General features: G+C 40.7%; 1 protein-coding gene across 1 annotated transcript in view; it reads left to right on the top strand.

The window, feature by feature from the left end:
• LOC134566144 (embryonic polyadenylate-binding protein) overlaps nt 1-19258 on the top strand; it is a 262979-nt gene that overhangs the window by 107512 nt on the left and 136209 nt on the right. The window contains exons 4-5 of the mRNA XM_063425849.1: nt 16355-16470; nt 16546-16685. Coding sequence (XP_063281919.1) covers nt 16355-16470; nt 16546-16685 — 256 coding nt within the window. The remainder of the gene's footprint in view (nt 1-16354; nt 16471-16545; nt 16686-19258) is intronic.

Below are 19258 nucleotides of genomic sequence, written 5' to 3'. Positions count from 1 at the left end.
TTTAGTTGTTCTGATTTACAGAGTATATAATGTGTCTTGGATTTTCAGTTTTTTGTGGTAGTTACAGGTCACAAAGCACAAGGAGTAAAATAAACTTTTAATGTGGAGCGATTTTAGAATTTGGTATGTTTGTCTTGTAAGCTTAATAGCCATAAAAGAAAACAAAATTGCCACACAAAAGTATATATTTATATATAGTAGACACCACAGGCTATTTACCCAAGGTTGTTTTGACACTTTCTACGTAGCCATTTTACCGCCAACCTCTGCTAAATATTGGAGTAAAATTGTATTTTTTTGGGGGGTTTTGGCACACAAACTTATAACAAAGAACTTCTCATGTGTATTTTGTAAAGTTGGTGTGCGCTATTCCTGTACAAAGTTTTATTTTGTATTCAGTTACATCTGCTGAGTAAAATGACACCCCCATTGTATGTCTTTGGCACTATTTTGTGAAGCTACAATGCCATACAGGAGAACCTGCCCTTTTCAGTATTCACAGTAGAATTTTGAGAGACGGATTTAATGAGCCTATGCTTCCATTTGGGGTATTATAACAGTTTGACTGTTCAAAAAAACCCCACAAAGGCCTACCATTTTTAAAAGTAGACACACCAGGGTATCTCATAAGGTGCATATTGTGCCTTAGCATGCCCCCATTTTTTCACCAATATATGTCAAAGTATGTGGTAAAAAATAATTTGGGGCATTTTTTTACATACGGATTGCATTTTTGCTGGGCATTTTGTATATTTCATATGTGCCACTAAGTTCAAACCCCCCAAATTATGCTCAGCGAAGTCTTCTGAGTAAAAAGACACCCCCCAATGAATGTCTTTGGCACTATTTCGTGAAGCTACAGTGCCATATAGGAGACCAAGCCATATCAGTTTTTACAGAACTTTGAATTTTGACGCTGGGCCTATGTGCAATTTCCAAGCATCTTCGCAGGTTTTAAATTCAAACTACCCCACAAAGGCCTACCATTTCTTAAAGTAGACACCCCAGGGTATTTCAAAAGGCATATTTTGAACCTTAGCGTGGGATCATTTTTTCTCTAGTTTGTTCCAGGTGTAGTGGTAATGAGCATTTTTAAATGTGTTTTTTTTACTTTTTAAAACTTTTTTTACTTTTTACTATTTTTCAAACTTATGTTTTGCTTATTAATTTTTTTAAAGTTTCCTAAACTTTTGTAAAACTTTTTTTACAGATTTAACATTTTTCTAACCTTTTTTTTTTTACCGTTAACCCCTAACTAGCAGTAAGCAGCACTAACAGTAAATTCCCCATTTTCGCATAACTCCCACCCACCCCAGCTAGCAAAATATTTAATTATACAATATTTAAATTGGTTAATTAAATAAATTTAACCCCTGAGGGTTAAAAAATAAATGTTAATCGTCAGGGTGTAAAAAAAAAAAAAAAATTAGATCACAGTATAATACTGTATAATACTGTAGGCAGTGATCGACTGGCAGGGAAGGGGTTAATTTTTATTTGGACTGGGTAAAGGGTTTATTTTTTTTTGAATTTTTTACTTAAACGTTATTAAAACTTTTTTTTAACTTAATTTTTTAACTTTTTAAAGCTGATTTTAAAACTTTTTTAACGTTAACCCCTAGTTAGCCTAACACTAAATCACCCAATTCCCCACTAACTTACACCCTCCCCAGCTAGCTAAATTTATCATTTTAAAATATTTAAATTAATTAATAAAATAAATTTAACCCCTGAGGGTTAAAAAAAAATCAGATTATAGTAAAATGTAATCCCTGCCAATTGATCACTGTAGTCAGTGATCAATTGGCAGGGGAGGGGTTAATGTTTTATTAAAATGTGTAAAGGGGGGTGGGATTTTAATTTAACTTTATTTATTTTTTTGACGGGGGCAGGATCACTGATGATCCGTCTCCCTGAACTTCACAGTGAACCCGGAAGTGCAGGGAGGCGGAAGGTAAGTATACACAGCACATGTGCTCGCTCTGACATGCTGTCAGAGCGGGCACATGTGCTTGGACAGCCCGATCCGGTGCTCCCGGTCTGCCTATAATACAGAGGCAGACCGGAGCACCATTAAGCCCGCGATCGCCGCAATCTGGGGTTAATTTTAACGTTGTTAAGGCAATCCCCCCTCGTCATTAAGGGGTTAATGAAAATAAAGCCAAAATGAAAAACAAAGTACACCCTTACTGCTTCACTAGGAATTAAGAGTCTAAGTAGCAGACAGGTGCTGCTAATCAAATGTCTGAGTTAATTGATCATCCGCAAGTGTGACTACCTCTACAAAATTCAAAGTTTTAGCAGTTTGCTTGTCTGGTGCATTCGTGTGTGTTTACACAATGCCAATGAGCAAAGACCTCAGCAATGATCTTGAAGCAATTGTTGCTGCCCATCAAACAGGGAAGGGTTATCAAGCCAGACTGATGAGACCAAAGCGGAGATGTTTGGTGAAAACCGAACACAGCATATCATTTAGAGTACACAATTTTACAGTAAGAACCATTATTTAAAAGTGGAAACCTTTCAAGACCGTTGCCAATCTTCCCAGGAGTGGATGACTATGCAAACTGAGTTGCAAAAAGAGTTGCATCTCACACTCTACAGGCCTCAGTTAGCATGTTAAATGTTATCACAAAATAAATGAGGTTTAATTAAAAAGGGGTTGCCAGGAGAAAGGCTCTTCTTTTTTGTAAAGAACATGTCAGCACTGCTTAGGTTTGCAAAGTTGCATCTGAACAAACCACAAAACTTCTAAAACAATGTCCTTTGGACTGATGAGACCAAAGCGGAGATGTTTGGTGAAAACCGAACACAGCATATCAGCACATATACCTCATACCAACTGTCAAGCACGGTGGTTGAGGGGTGATGATTTAGGCTTGTTTTGCAACCTTGCAATCATTCAGTTGATAATGACCTCCTCTGTATATCAAGTTGTTGAAATGGCCAGTCAAAGTCCATACCTCAACCCGATTGTAATGTACTGGTGAGAAATGAAGAGAGCTGTGCAGAAAAAGATTACTGCAAGTTATTGCTTCTAAAGGTGGTTATACAAGCTATTGAATCATAAAGTGTACTTTAATTTTTCCTGACATATGGTGGCAGTACAGTAGGGGATGCACTCATCCTTGGGACAAGTGTCTGCAAGAAATTAACATAAAACATTGCTCACTCTAAGAGGTTAAAACACTGACCTGCCAGAAAGTCCCTCGGTTCTTTTTCTTGTTCCTACAGGGACGGACTAGCATTGCACGTTACATGAAATGATTAGGCACATGGGTTGCTGCCAGGGGGTCGGGGCCCGATAGCTCCCTGGGTGGAGAGCTGAGTGGCCACACTCCAGCCTTAGAAGTTACGGAGCAGGTATGTGAAGCCTGCTTTATGCCGAGTGCGGTTTCCAGCAAAGCAAAAAGATCACTGCTCATTTAAGACGTATGTGCACAGCAGTGGAACGCATGTCCAGGATGCCTTGTGTTCCACCGAAGTTCCGATATCGCTGCTGTGCATGCACGTACCGGAACTTCAGATTTTGGAGCAAATTTTAAAAATGAAATGCTATTTAAGCTGTAAAGATCCTCCTGATAGCATGGATGCTGCTCAGAACAAATCTCCTGTGTCACCAGCCCCCCACATGGGTCAGAGGTTTTTGAGGTGAGATTTAAATAGTCTCAACTTTAAATATCTCTGTTTCTTCATTATAGTTCAAAATGATTGAAACATTTTAAATTATTTTATTTACTGCAGATATGTCCAGTCCTGTCTCTCCAGATAAAATGGACAAAGAAAAGGTGACACCAGCTCCTAAAATGGCTGCATATGTCTAGACATCTGGTCTGTAGCGAATGTCCCACACCTCTTTTAGATTGTACTAAAAAGATCTGCAACCAATGTTCATCCTTCACCAAGGAAAAAAGGGTGTTAATTTCCAGACACTTCAAACTGATTTTTAAGCTACACGGAGAAGACATATAGGAAGAGTTACCCTCTGTTGATATTCAAGTAGCTCAGTTGTCAACGACCATAATTCCAATTGTGGAAGTTTCTGGATTGAAAGACCCTATTGATGATAGGGTGGAAACATCTTGCAGACATGCATATCAAGCTGCTGGATTTCAAGGTAAAGCAGCAATGGCAGGCACCTCTGTGGCCAAAGCTTCTGTATTCAGGCTTTAGAAGAGTGCCTTTTGGAACATCATGACAAAGATCTTTCCCAGGTATTGCTTAACTTTAGATTAACTAACAAATACATTATGGATATGACTACAGAAGTTTTAAAGCTTTTGGCTTGTACTATGGGTCTTACCTCCATTTCCTATAGAGCCCTGTGACTTAAAGCATGGACAGCTGACACAGCATCTAAAACAGCTTTATGTGAACTTCCTTTGGAAAGAAAAAAACTACTTGACTCTCCATTAGAAGATATTAGATATTAGAAACAAAGAAGGCCCTTCCAAAAGACAGGAAGTATTTTTGGAAAACTGGATTTAAAACATAGCAGCAAGAGGTTACAGAATAAACTTCTTGGAAACGCCTAGCTCGAATTTCCTTAAGTCTTACATAGTTACATAGTTACATAGCTGAAAAGAGACTTGCGTCCATCAAGTAAAGCCTTCCTCACACCTGTTTTTTGCTGTTGATCCAAAAAGCAAAAAAAAAAAAAACCAGTTTGAAGCACAATTTTGCAACACGCTAGGACAAAAAAAAATCCTTCTTGACCCCAGAATGGCAGTCAGATTTATCCTTGAATCAAGCAGCTATTACCCTACATTGAAAGATTATATCCTTGAATATTCTGTCTTTGCAAGTATGCATCTAGTAGCTGTTTGAACATCTGTATGGACTCTGATAAAACCACTTCTTCAGGCAGAGAATTCCACATCCTGATTGTTCTTACAGTAAAAAAAACCTTTCCTTTGCCTTAGACAAAATCTTCTTTCTTCCAGTCTAAACGCATGGCCTCGTGTCCTATGTAAAGTCCGGTTTGTGAATAGATTTCCACACAATGGTTTGTATTGGCCCCGAATATATTTGTATAATGTTATCATATCCCCTCTCAGGCGACGTTTTTCTAAACTAAATAGGTTTAAATTTGTTAACCTTTCTTCATAGCTGATATGTTCCATTCCTTTTATTAATTTTGTAGCCCGCCTCTGCACTTTTTCTAGTGCCATGATATCCTTCTTTAGAACAGGTGCCCAAAATTGCACAGCATATTCAATATGTGGTCTTACCAGTGATTTATAGAGAGGCAAAATGATATTCTCGTCCCGAGAATGAATGCCCTTTTTCATGCATGACAATACCTTACTGGCCTTGGCCACTGCTGATTGACATTGCACATTGTTGCATAGTTTGTTGTCTATAACAATTCCCAAGTCCTTTTAGTGTGTTGTTATCCCTAATTCACTTCCATTAAGGGTATACGTTGCTTGTGTATTCTTTACGCCGAAGTGCATAACTTTGCATTTTTCAACATTAAATTTCATCTGCCATTTGAGTGCCCAGTCCTCCAGTCTATCTAAATCCTTCTGCAGCAAAGTAATATCTTGCTCACATTGTATTATTTTACAAAGTTTTGTGTCATCTGCAAACACTGAAACATGACTTTCAATGCGGTCTTCAAGATCATTTATAAAAATGTTAAATAGAAGGGGTCCCAGAACAGACCCCTGAGGGACACCACTTGCCACCTCTGTCCAGCTTGAAAATTTACCATTAACGACAACTCTTTGTATTCTGTTTTTAAGCCAATGTTCTACCCAAGAACAAGCATTTTCATCGAGACCGATTTCCTTGAGTTTGAACACTAATCTTTTGTGTGGAACTGTATCAAATGCCTTGGCAAAATCCAAATAGATCACATACACTGCAACACCCTGATCTATTCTTCTACTTACTTCTTCGTAGAACGCAATCAAGTTAGTTTGACATCACCTGTGCTTCATAAAACCGTGCTGATTTTTGCTGATAACCATATTCTTCTCAAGGAATTCTTTCAAATATTTTACCAGCCACAGAAGTTAAGCTCACAGGTCTATAATTTCCAGGCAAGGATTTTGAACCCTTTTTGAATATAGGAACCACATCTGCCTTCCTCCAATCCTCCGGAACACTTCCTGAAAGAAAAGAATCTTGAAAGATTAAAAGCAGAGGTTCACTTATTTCTACACTTAGTTCCTTAAGTACACGTGGATGGATACCGTCAGGCCCTGGAGCTTTGTTTATATTAACTTTCTTTAGTTGCTGCAGCACATTGTCTTGAGTTAACCAATTACAATTATTCTGCAAGTTTTTAGTAGCAATCATTTGCACATCTATTGCCATGGGTTCTTCTTTAATATATACGGAGGAGAAATAGTTATTTAGAATTCCTGCCTTTTCTTGGTCTTCATTAACGAACACCCCCGTTTCAGTTTTAAGTGTACCTATACTTTCAGTTTTGGGTTTTTTGGAATTTATGTACTTAAAAAATGCTTTGGGGGGGGCGGAGTCTGACCGCCGAGCCGCATGGACGCATCCGACATGAGCTCCGGCCGGGCGGGCGAAATACGGGGCTATAAGCGACGGCCATCCAGCCAAAAATACCCAGGGGGGCATCACCCACGTCGGGGATACCCCGCTGGACCCAGTGATACCACCCCGGGGCCTGCCGAAGCCGGCAACGCCGAAATCCAAATGCGGCCTACTGAGGCTGAAGCCAGGGTGAGACGGCAGCTCTCCAGGGCGCAAAAGCCCGCAAGCGACCTCACCTCAGCCTTCCCCCCCCCCCTATGGACCGGTGGGGGACATCCCGGTCCCCTCTGGACACGAAAACCAGTAGGGAAAGCGAGCAAGCCAGCTAAGCACTATGATGGAGCAAAAACTCACCAGGGACCAGCCAAAATGGTCGCCCAGCATGTACCCAGAAAGCGGACTACCCACCCTAAACCTAGTAAACCCCCTATGGAAATCTTTGACCAGCTCTGTGCGGGCCTCACGGCAGCTCTGCGCAGAAGAGGGGCAACCCACCGCCAAGCTGTCCAAACGGTAGCCTCCTGGATACGTCCAGCAGCGAGACGCAGGTCCTACAGGCAAGTTCCCCAAGCCTCTAAAATGGCCGTCCGGCAGCGCAGACACCAAAGGGCCTCAAGGCGGGAAAAGACGCCGATACTCTCAAAAGTCTTACCCGACCACACTCCTGGCTATCAACGCAGCTCTCAGCATCGCTTCCAAGCCAACGCTGCATCACAGGGAGCTGCGCAGCCACACACCACGAGGACACATACCGGAGCCGAACCCCGAAGTGGAGACGCCGGGCCATGCGGCCGCAAAGAACGGAACCCCTCGGCACTACTAAAACCCCAACTGCAAAGCAACGGCAAAGCTAATCAAGATGCAGCGAGACAACACCCAGGGAGACGAAACCAGCGGAGAGCTCCCTCACGACCCACTGGGGAAAAGCGTGAACCCACACGTGTGCTCAAGACCCAGAAGAACTGCCTGACAGAGCGCCAGCGTTTCCCGGTATCAGGGGTCGGCTGAACTTTAACTGGACTTACCCGTTTGTACCAGTGTCCTGGAAACGGTTATGTACTTTCTCTTATGGTTTACCCTGATTTAAAACCGCAACATTATTATTTTATTTGAGTAACTGTTTGTTTTCATGTTTAATTCACTGTTGAAATGCCGTTCTATCATTATTATCAGCTTAGAAGACTCCTGTCACTAAGCGCAATACCAGATGATGCTTAATTACACATACCTGCTAAACGGAGGAAAAACCTCTAACTACCCCTCCCCCCACCCCACCCTTTGATCTTGCATCAAGGCCGTCAAGACACCCAGCGGGTGGCAGCCTCTTGTATAGAAAGACACACACTGCTCCCCTATCCACTAAATCAGGAAGCAAAAGGCCTATACCGCCCGAAAAGTCCATACCAGCACCCATCCACTAGTACATACGAGGCGTTAGGCCTAACAAATACAACACCAGGCTGTATGATCCAGCTTTCACTGCTCCCACAACTATGTAAAACACCGGCCTGGATTGCCCTGCTTACTATACTTATAAAATGTGCCGTTTTCACACATGCCATACCTTGTATTTACTATGTTTGCCGTTATTCCACTTGCACCTGCTGTCGTGGCAGACCAAGTGTTGTTGTTATATCTTGCACAACAAAAATAAAGAATTCAAAAAAAAAAAAAAAAAATGCTTTGGGGTTGGTTTTGCTCTCTTTAGCTATCATTTTTTCATTTTGAAGTTTAGCAAGTTTAATTGCCTTTTTGCACGCATTATTTGCTTTCTTATATCTTTTATAAGATGCATCTGATTTGTCTGATTTAAATGCTTTAAATGCCCTTTTCTTATTTTTAATCTCTTGTTTTACTTCTCTACTAAGCCACATTGGTTTTAATTTGTTTCTTTTATACTTATTTCCCAATGGTACATACTGAGAAATGTACCTTTCTAATATTTGTTGGAAGATGATCCATTTATCCTCAGTGTTCTTTTCACTAAAGAGTTTATGCCAGTCAATATATTGTAAAGCTTCCCTTATCTTATTGAAATTGGCCTTTTTAAAATTATGTTTTAGTATACCCCATGTGCTTTTGTTTTTTTGAGTTTATTTCAAAGGACACTATATTGTGATCACTATTTCCCAAGTGCTCACCTACTTGAATGTTGGTCAAAAGATCAACGTTGTTTGTTAAAACCAGGTCCAGACAAGCGTCCATTCTAGTTGGTGCTTGTACAAGTTGTGACATGAAGTTGTCATTTAACAAGTTTAAAAACCTAATTCCCTTTGCTGAGCTACTAGTCCTTATGTCCCAATTTATGTCTGGGTAATTAAAATCTCCAATAATTAAAGTGTTACCAAGATTTGCAGCTTTCTCAATTTGCTCAAACAGCTGTTGTTCCTCGTCAATATTAACATTAGGTGGTTTATAACATATCCCAACCAATAGTTGGTTTCCCTTCTTTTCCCCCAAGCAGATATTTACCCATAAAGCTTCCACATTTTCCTCATCGCATTCAATTTGCTTACTACCAGTCAAAGCTGAAAACTCAACTTTACTTTACTTCAACCATGACCCCATTAACGGGTTATAGAGTGTTCCAAAGGCTCAAAAATTCCAAAGAGCATACTGTTGTTCATTTCTGGTTCCGAAGCTAGACATTTCTTTTTGTCCTTCTCTAGATCTGAAGGAAATAAATTGATACCTAATCAACACTTCAGAATGGAAACAATTGCCTCAGTTACGCATGTCCTTCAAGACCCTGCCATTTGGCCTCTTCTGAGCACCATGGATTTTCACAAAAGTCCTGGCGCCTATCAGCGGAATTATCATTATTCCTTATCTAGACGACTGGTTCACCAAGGCAAAGACAAGCGTGCTTATAGAAGATGTGAAGTATACTTTCAGATTCTTAAAAGAGCATGGTTGGATCATAAGCCTGATGAAATCAGTTTATGAAAAATCTGTAAGGTCTGCCCTTCATATGAGGAATAAACATTATAGCAGACTCTCTGTGAATCAAAGTGGTCCCAAAACTAATGGTCTCGGAGTCCAATCATCTTTTTTCTGATTGTGAAGAATTTCGGTATGCCTGTCATCGGTCTTATGTCCATAAGAAAGAACGCCAAATGAACAAAGATTTACCTCCCTGTTCGAAGGAGACTTTCCCCAAGTCATCGATGGACCGTCTGTCAAATGGAATTTCAGCCTCGCCTATGTGTTTCTCCCTGTGAAAACCTATGTGTTTCTCCCTTATTTCAAGGGCTGTACAGAAAATAAAAGCAGACAAAGCCATAGTTCTGGTCATAAAACCATATTGGCCAAATTGATGTTGGTTCTTGGACTTGATGACAATGGCTTTAATGTTCTGGGAACTCGCATTATCATCAGAGCTTCTGGAGAACATGGAGATACCCCTGAAGGTCATCATCGAAGGCATTAACCCCTTAAGGACCAAACTTCTGGAATAAAAGGGTATCATGACATGCCACACATGTCATGTGTCCTTAAGGGGTTAAAGGTGAAATATTGAAGATCTTGTTTAGCGCCACTAGAAAATATACAACTGGTATATACTTGAGAATTTGAGCGCAGTTCCTTCACTTGTGTTAAAGATCATCATTTCTAAGTATTTTGCCCTCTATAGATACCATTTTTAGTTTAGTGTGTTTTTTTTTTTTTTTTTTTTTTACAGTATGGTTTTAGTGCGTCCCTGAGCTCTCAAAACACAAGGGTTCTGGGTCTAAGCGGACTAGTTCTAGACATTCAAGCTGCTCTGAACGGTCTTTGATTAGTTCTACAGCAACCAGGGCCCGTGCTAAAGCAGAAGCCGCAAAGCTGATATGCCAAGTGAACAAGGCTGCATGAAGGAAATGCATCCTAGGGATAAAGCTAAAGTAGCTTGACGAAGAGCAAAGATGAAAGCATCTAAACATATTCTAGCCTAGGTTTTCATTAGAGCTGCTGAAAATCTGCATAGAGAACAATAGCCCATCATAGAAACCCAGATTATACCTATCAGTGCAACTGAATGCACCTGTGAGTATGTACCACTACACACAAACATGTACGCTGTCTTATGATGCATTAAAATCTCCAATGGTTGCATTAACGGTGGACAGCTTCCATAGAAACAGATGCTTCAAGACTGAACCAGAACTTCAATATGACAAGTTAAATGGTCCCACACATAGAAACCCATCTATTGGAGCGTCAGGAAACGAAAAGAACGGTGACCTGATTCCTCCTCATGTCCGTTTAAGTCTGCCCTCAGTGGCTGTCTACCAGACAGCCACTAGAGGGCTTCCTGAATTAAAAGCTGCAATGTAAACATTACAGTTTCTATGGACCTTCAGTGTTTTACATTGCAACACTAAGAGCAAAAGGGAGTGCACACAGACCACTTCAATTAGCTGAAGTGGTTTGGGTGCCTATAGTGTCCCTCTAACCTGGAAGTGATCACCTTAAGTTGCTTAGGACATATTACCATGATAACCCAAGAAATCAAAATTTACTTTAAAATATATTTCAAAGTAATATATCCTGTGTGTGTTGTAACTTGTCCTGAAAAAAGTTCTCAGTCTAACTGAAACACTGAGAAATGTCATTGGAGGGCCATTTGTTTGGAAGATGTGTGTGGGTATGTATGTATGTATGTATGTATGTATGTATGTATATGTATATGTATTTTTATATAAATTAGTTATATTTTTTTCTGGAAAATATTGCTTTTTAATGCGGCACTGTCCTGGCCGAATATTTTTTTTTTCTTTTTTTTTTTTTATCCAGCTAATTCCACTACATCTAATTGCCCCCCATATAACCTATTATTTTTTTTATTTTTTTTATCTTCATTTCTTGCCCGGAATAGGTTGTGGGACACGTCATCTGCCCACACTAGATAGCGCTGTGAATTTCCCAATATTCCCAGTTAAACACTTAGGCATTCACTATTGTCAGAAAGACGAAGGAATGAATAGAAATTTCAGATGAACAAACTCCTTCGGTGTTTAAGTTTATTACAAGGAGGGAGCTACCGGCGCGCAGCTCCCTCTTTGTAATATGTAAAAATAGAAGCGTCGGGGACCTGTGCTCTAAGCCCCCCATGTCCTCCCTCACTCTATGGAGGTCAATATGACCCCCATATTAGCATAAGGGAGATTAAAATCTCCTGAATGTCACTACTCGCTATTCTGCGAGTAGGGGCATGTCTACTAAACAGTGAGTAGTCTGTGACTGCTCACTGTTTTAAAAACTCCCACCCTTCGAACAAATGGCCCCATGTTGGGGCATCTATTAACTAGCAGGGGGGACATAGTGCCCCCCCAGCCATCACCCGTGCCCCGCGAGTAGGGGCTATCCAACTAAACAGGGGACATAGGGTGGGCGCCCCATGAGTGGCGGGTGGGGGCACTAACACACAATCGGGGGGAGCCCTGAAAGTCAATAGGGTGGAAACCTATTGTGTCAACCTCCCCGGCCCACACCCATGAGCGACGGGTGGGGACCCTAAAAGACAATGGGGGGACCTATTGTGCTCCCCGCGGCCCACACCCATGAGCGGCGGGTGGAGGCCCTAAATTAAAAAGGGGGAGGACGGGGGGCGGGGCCGGACCGCCATGCTGACCGGTCGCATGGCGGAGGGGCTCCGGAGGAATCGGGCCTTTAAGCCACAATAGGCAGCCTTCCCTCCTCGATCAGAGCCTGAAAATATTCACACAGCTGTGGGAAAGGAAGCAGACCCCGAGATCGGGGCACAGGACTTCGGAGGCTGCGGCCTACTTTGGGGGGAGCGGGATAGACGGCCGCTGCCCCGTCTCCCTCCCCACGTGATGGCTTGTTGGGCGCTTGCCTGCCTCGTCTCCCCCCCTCTGGGCCGGGGGGGTCATCCCGGTCCCCACTGGGACGAACTTGAGCTGACTAAAGGGTGCTGAACACCCAAGGCCCACAGTGCAAGATGGCGGCGGCTGAGAACACCTTAATCCTAAACAAAGGACGGTGCAGCGAATACAGCGACAAATCCACCGCTGCCCCAGCCGGGGAGAGAAAGTGACCAAGAGAGCCACCGGACGGTCTGCCCGCAATACGCGCCCACCTGGTGACAGGAGTGACAGAGTGGGAGAGGAATTATGAGCCCACTGAGCTGGCTCACGAAACATAACAAGCTGGCCAAGCATCTAACTCGGCTGACCACCAAGCAACAAAAAGAAATGCCTTATTACCACCCAAAGGTACACCAGTGACATCTGGAAGAGCCTGTAGGCCCATATCATCTTGCACCATGCCGATCTGCTGTGGATACCTGCCATGGACTAGAAGTCCCAAGTGACATCATCTGCCCAATCTATTCAAGCACAGAGTATTCCACAGCCAGACACAGACCGGGCTTTACAAGAGACAACTGCTCAACACATGCCACCTAAGAACTGACACTCTTGGACGAAACATGCAGCCATACCTTACCCCTACCCACTTCTCTCTGCCAGGTCTCTCACGGACACATGTAATAGCATAGACCGCTCGGCCCCAGTGGTTTTCACTTTAAGCCTGATTCTCTTACAATGCATGTTATGCTATTTGTCCTCTTCTCTACTCGCCTAGAATGAGCACAGCAGCACTAGCATTTATCGAGCAATTCCATACCTAAGCCTGGCTATATTAATGCTGATTCTCGCTAATTAATTAATATGCATACCCTGTATCTCTCAACTCATATCACATGTCTAGATATCACTCTAACTGAGCATTGCCACTTGCGAAACAGACATGTAGGTGTAGTTTCCTTCCTGTTATACTCTACATATAGAGTGTGCATGTATAGCCTGAATTTATTCCTGATGTTATCTTGTCCTCAAAAAAAAAAAAGTGCCAATGTTACTGATACCATGCCAATGTTTTATTATCTCTGTTTTTGAATAGCTTGCAACTACTGTTGTGGTAACGCAAGCTCGTCTGTTATAATGTGCACTACAAAAATAAAGAATTAAAAAAAAAAAAAAAAAAAGGGGGAGGACACCTATTGTCCTTCCTCCGGCCCCCGCCCAAGGGTGACGGGTGGGGGCTAAATGTAAAAATACCCCCCCCCCCCCACCCCCCCCCCCCCCCCCTGGGGTGACTTGGGGCCCCTAAGCCTACCTCCTCACCTTAAAAATAGTGAGCGGGAGACAATAAAACTATATACCTGTAAATAAATAAAAAATACTTTCCATTTAATGTCTTCTTTTTATTTTATTTTTTTTAAAACCTTCTTTTTGCAGACTCAAAGGCAAAATAAAAATCCATAATACCAGTCGAACTTTAACCCCTTAAGGACTGGACTGTTTTGACCAGGGCTGGTTTAACACTTTTGTGGTGTTTGTGTTTAGCTGTAATTTTCTTCGCTCTCATTTACTGTTCCCATACAAATTAAATATTGGGTTTTTTTTCAGGACAAGAAGGGCTTTCTTTACATACCTTTATTTGTATCAGGCCATATCATTTACTTTTTAAAAAAAAAAAAAAATAAGGTGAAAAATGTAATGTTATTTTGACTTTTACTTGAAAAATTGTTTACTTATCTACAAAAGCTAATGAAAAAAACTGCTAAATGGTTTCAAAATTTTGTCCTGAGTTTAAAAACACTCAGTGTTTACATGCTTTTTTTTTTTCTTATGCAAGTTATAGGGCTATAAGTACAAGTAGGAAATTGCGGTTTCAAAATATACATTTTTTTCAAACTTTAATTTTCTTAATTAAACTTTAAAACTTTAAATCTCTGAATCACACCTTAAAGGACCACTCTAGGCACCCAGACCACTTCAGCTTAATGAGGTGGTCTGGGTGCCAGGTCCTTCTAGGGTTAACCCATTTTTTCATAAACATAGCAGTTTCAGAGAAACTGCTATGTTTATGAATGGGTTAAGCCTTCCCCCATGTCCTCTAGTGGCTGTCTCATTGACAGCCGCTAGAGGCGCTTGCGTGCTTCTCACTGTGATTTTCACAGTGAGACCACGCCAGCGTGCATAGGAAAGCATTATGAATGCTTTCCTATGTGACCGGCTGAATGCGCGCGCAGCTCTTGCTGCGCGTGCGCATTCAGCCGACGGGGAGGAGAAGAGGCGGATCGGAGGAGGAGAGCAGGAGGAGAGCTCTCCGCCCAGCGCTGGAAAAAGGTAAGATTTAACCCCTTTCCCCTTTCCAGAGCCGGGCGGGAGGGGGTCCCTGAGGGTGGGGGCACCCTCAGGGCACTCTAGTGCCAGGAAAACGAGTATGTTTTCCTGGCACTAGAGTGGTCCTTTAATCGCTGGTCAAAGAAGGATATTGATACCTTAGATAGAGTTCAGAGAAGGGCTACTAAACTGGTTCATGGATTGCAGGATAAGACTTACCAGGAAAGGTTAAAGGATCTTAACATGTATAGCTTGGAGGAAAGACGAGACAGCGGGGATATGATACAAACATTTAAATACATAAAGGGAATCAACACAGTGAAGGAGGAGACTAAACTTAAAAGAAGAGAAACTACCACAACAAGAGGACATAGTCTTAAATTAGAGGGGAAAAGGTTTAAAACTAATATCAGGAAGTATTACTTTACTAAGAGGGTAGTGGATGCATGGAATAGCCTTCCAGCTGAAGTGGTAGAGGTTAACACAGTAAAGGAGTTTAAGCATGCGTGGGATAGGCATAAGGCTATCCTAACTATAAGATAAGGCCAGGGACTAATGAAAGTATTTAGAAAATTGGGCAGACTAGATGGGCCGAATGGTTCTTATCTGCCATCACGTTCTATGTTTCTATGTAAGACTGATGCTAAAATAGTAGATTTGGAAAAACACAGTTCTACCATAGTCACACTTGGCTATTTTAGTTTGACTTACAATTTAAGTTGCTAAATTTCTGAGATTAATGAATAACCCTGTTTTTTATTTTTTATTTTATTTAAAATAATTGCTAGTTTTGGCTTTAACAGTGGTGATGATCCTTTTACCTGGCATATGTGGTGTTAAATTTGCAGGTAAACTTTGAAACCATTCTTCTCAGATTCTTTTAGTTTCATTGTTGTAAAAGAGTGAAAAGGTGAAAAATATTAAGTTATGTTTTCAGAGTAAACCTTTACATGAAAGAATGTAGATTTTCACCACCGAGGCAAAACCCGAATCTAGAATAAAGTGCTGTTTCAGTGTGTCTACATCAGTTACAGTACACAACTTCTTACAGTACATTTTGTTGAATGTATCGGCCTGGCATTCCATGTATTTATAAAATAAAGGTGGTTTTCAGAATGCTTTTAAAATGTTTCTATGTTAAATCTAAACTCCCTATTGGAGGCAGGAGTGTCGAGACGCCTTCTGACTGTTAACGGATCTTTGGTCCGGTAACTGATGCTGGACGTCCTCACGCTGCAGGAGGACATCCAGCGACCGCTATTTCCCCATTGGAAAGCATTAGCGAAGGGCATCGGCACTGGGATCAGGTAAGTAAAGGTTGTTTTTTTAACCCTTTTTCATTGTGAGGAGGGGGGAAGGCAGAGGGAGCTTTAGTGCCAGGGATACAGCTTTGTATTCCAGGCACTATAGTATCCGTTTAACTCCAATGTTGGAGCACGAGACCAGTTTAGCCAAATGGCCACTAATAGTGGGCCCCTCTTAGCCTGTCAGCCTTTCACTGGTCACCTACTGAGAGAAAAAGTGTGGGCAACACTTTTTTCATGTACTTAGTCACTGTTTTTAATTCATAGACTAGTTTCTGCACTGTTTACAGATTGTATTACCTTTTCCTGGGTTTTAAAGTTAAGAAACCTTTAGTCTGCTTAATAGATATCTGTATTTTGTAATAAGCGATCTTGCATGAATGTAACCTTTACATCTTTTAGGTGGTTTGTGATGAAAATGGATCTAGGGGCTATGGTTTTGTTCACTTTGAGACTCAAGAAGCTGCCAACCGGGCTATTGGCACTATGAATGGCATGTTGCTCAATGATCGCAAAGTGTGAGTATCATGGACAGCAAAAGTTCAACCAAGAATCTCCAGAATATCTCCACTGAACTATATACTTTCACTTAGATTTGTAGGCATTTTTAAATCGAGGAGAGAAAGAGAACTGGAGTATGGGACAAAAGTCTTGGAATTTACCAATGTATACATCAAGAACTTTGGAGAAGATATGGATGACAAAAGACTTAAAGAAATGTTTTCTGCTTTTGGTATGTATTGTGCTAGAACATATACTGCAGTTAGTTTAACTTTATTATTTTCCAGAAATGGCTTCACAGGTTGTATTAAGTTTCAAACATGTAATATAATTTACTTCCTAAAGAAAAATGTGTTTATCTATTCTGCAAAATGTCATACATTGAAGTACCATGATTACATTATAAGGGACCAGATGCGTGTGGAACTCATGTCATTAAAGAGTATGAGATGAGTTTACTTATAATTGTACCTTTTGGATGCGGGTTCAAGGGACAGAACTAAAATAAAATGGGGGCTTATAAATTGTAAATCCATTGCCAGAAGTTCTTTGCGCGAAGTCTAATGATGTAGGACTAGAGATCAACTGACACTCATAACTATTGAGAGCTTGAGAATAACAGCACACTTCCAATGTATATTAGAAATTCAATGAAGGGTCACTCACTTTGTTTTGGACATGATTTTAGATGCTAAAAAAAGGAAGGATACCGGTGAAGCGTTTATGTGAACTAAAAAATAGATATGGAGAGATCCAAATATGGAAGAATATACCGTATACGTTAATGTTCCCCCTTTTTTTTTTTTAGATACTCAATTCTGTGCACCCCTCTAAATAAAAAATACAAAGATACATAACAGTGCATACTGTATGAAAAAGGAAAAGATCTAAAATAAATTATAAATTGCCAATAAACTTGGCTCAGGTTCTTGCGCTTTAGGGTCCGTTGAGGCGACCCTCTCCCTTTGTGTTCCAACTGTCCAAACCTAAATAAAGGCATAGATGGGAGGTATAGAGTGTAATATTGTCTGTGCAGTAAAAAAGAATTTAAAATAGTGACTTGGTACTCACAAACCCAGAGCCGATATTTATGCTCCCTTCAATTTGCATATGTGGTTAAGGACCACATTCCTTCTTTATATTGGCAGGATAAGAATAAAGTGCCGTAAGTGTTGCTTCTGTGGACCTCTTTCCTGCTTTAAATATGCCTAAATGATTGAAGTGTCAGCTGTATGGGCTTTAATTTTCGCAGGTATTCTCCATAGGAATGGAGATGCGTTTCAATCCTCCATTTAGTTTGCTTCCGCTTTGTATGCTGTTGTCACTTCCGGTTTCGGCTTTCTCAGGTCTATGCGTTCCACTGTGGATTTCAGCATTCATTCAGTCCATGCTTGTATCCAACAATGTTTTAGAATGCATAAATCAAAAAGATATATAAAAGGGTATATTTATTAAGACACAGTTCCTAAAAGTGTTCTTAAATTAGAACTGACACTATCCTTTGGAGTATACAAGTTTCACAACTTAGAGACATATATCATAAAGATATCACACAATTTCTTGTGTAATCTAATTCAATAGGAAATACTTAAAGGGTTAATAATAGGGAATTTCAATTCTTCATAAAAGAAGGGAATAAATTATGAGTCTCAAATAATGTTATGAATCTTAATGTATATATTTTTACAAACGGATACATACATATAAACATTCTAAGTGGCAATCATATTTAAACAAAAGATTTATTCAATTGAACAATAGATAACAATAGGAACTTATAAAAATTAAGTATAGACCAGATCTGAGAATAAGAGTTAAGGCTAATTAAGACACCACTTAAAAAAAACTATGTAAAAGAATGACCCGTGGTAAGCTATGAAATTTAAGATAGATCAAGATAAATAAAAATCAGAATCCTAATAAAGAAAATACTAAGACCAGATATAAAAATACGAGTAAAAAACACCACTTAAAAATTACATTAGAAAGGCACATTTCGAAGTCTGAATTTAAATAATTGGGAAAGAGGCTGTTTAAAGGTGACTCGAAAAATTAGAATATCGTGCAAAAGTTCATTTATTTCAGTAATGTAACGTAAAAGGGGAAACTAATATATGAGATAGTTGCATTACATGCAAAGCAAGATAGTTCAAGCCGTGATGTCATAAGTGCGATGATTATGGCTTACAGCTCATGAAAACACCAAATCCACAATCTCCGTAAATTAGAATATTACATGCAATCAATAAAACAAGGAGTGTACATAGAACAATATCGGACCTCTGAAAAGTATAAGCATGCATATGGACTCTTAAATAGCGGCCTTCAGCTCTTCTGCATTGTTCGGTCTCATGTCTCTTACTTTCTCTTGGCAATGCCCCATAGATTCTCTATGGGGTTCAGGTCATGTGAGTTTTCTGGCCAATCAAGCACAGTAATCCCACTGTCATTGAACCAGGCTTTGGTGCTTTTGGCAGTGTGGGCTGGTGCCAAGTCCTGCTGGAAAATGAAGTCAGCATCCCCATAGCTCGTCTGCGGAAGCACTTTGGGAACATCCAACTTCCTTCGCAATTACCTTTTGAGGCTTTCCCTCCTTATGGAGGGTGTCAATGATGGTTTTCTGCACAACTGTCAGGTCAGTAGTCTTCCCCATGATTGTGATTCCTACTGAACCAGACTGAGAGACCATTTAAAGGCTCAGAAACCCTTTGCTTACTTAGCTGATTAGAGTGGGACACTGTGAGCCTAGAATATTGCACCTTTTCAGAATATTCTAATTTACTGAGATTGTGGATTTGGGGTTTT

This window comes from Pelobates fuscus, chromosome 6 (genome assembly GCF_036172605.1).
Source record: "Pelobates fuscus isolate aPelFus1 chromosome 6, aPelFus1.pri, whole genome shotgun sequence".
NCBI lineage: Eukaryota > Metazoa > Chordata > Amphibia > Anura > Pelobatidae > Pelobates > Pelobates fuscus.
This window is presented reverse-complemented; position numbering and strand designations above follow the sequence as displayed.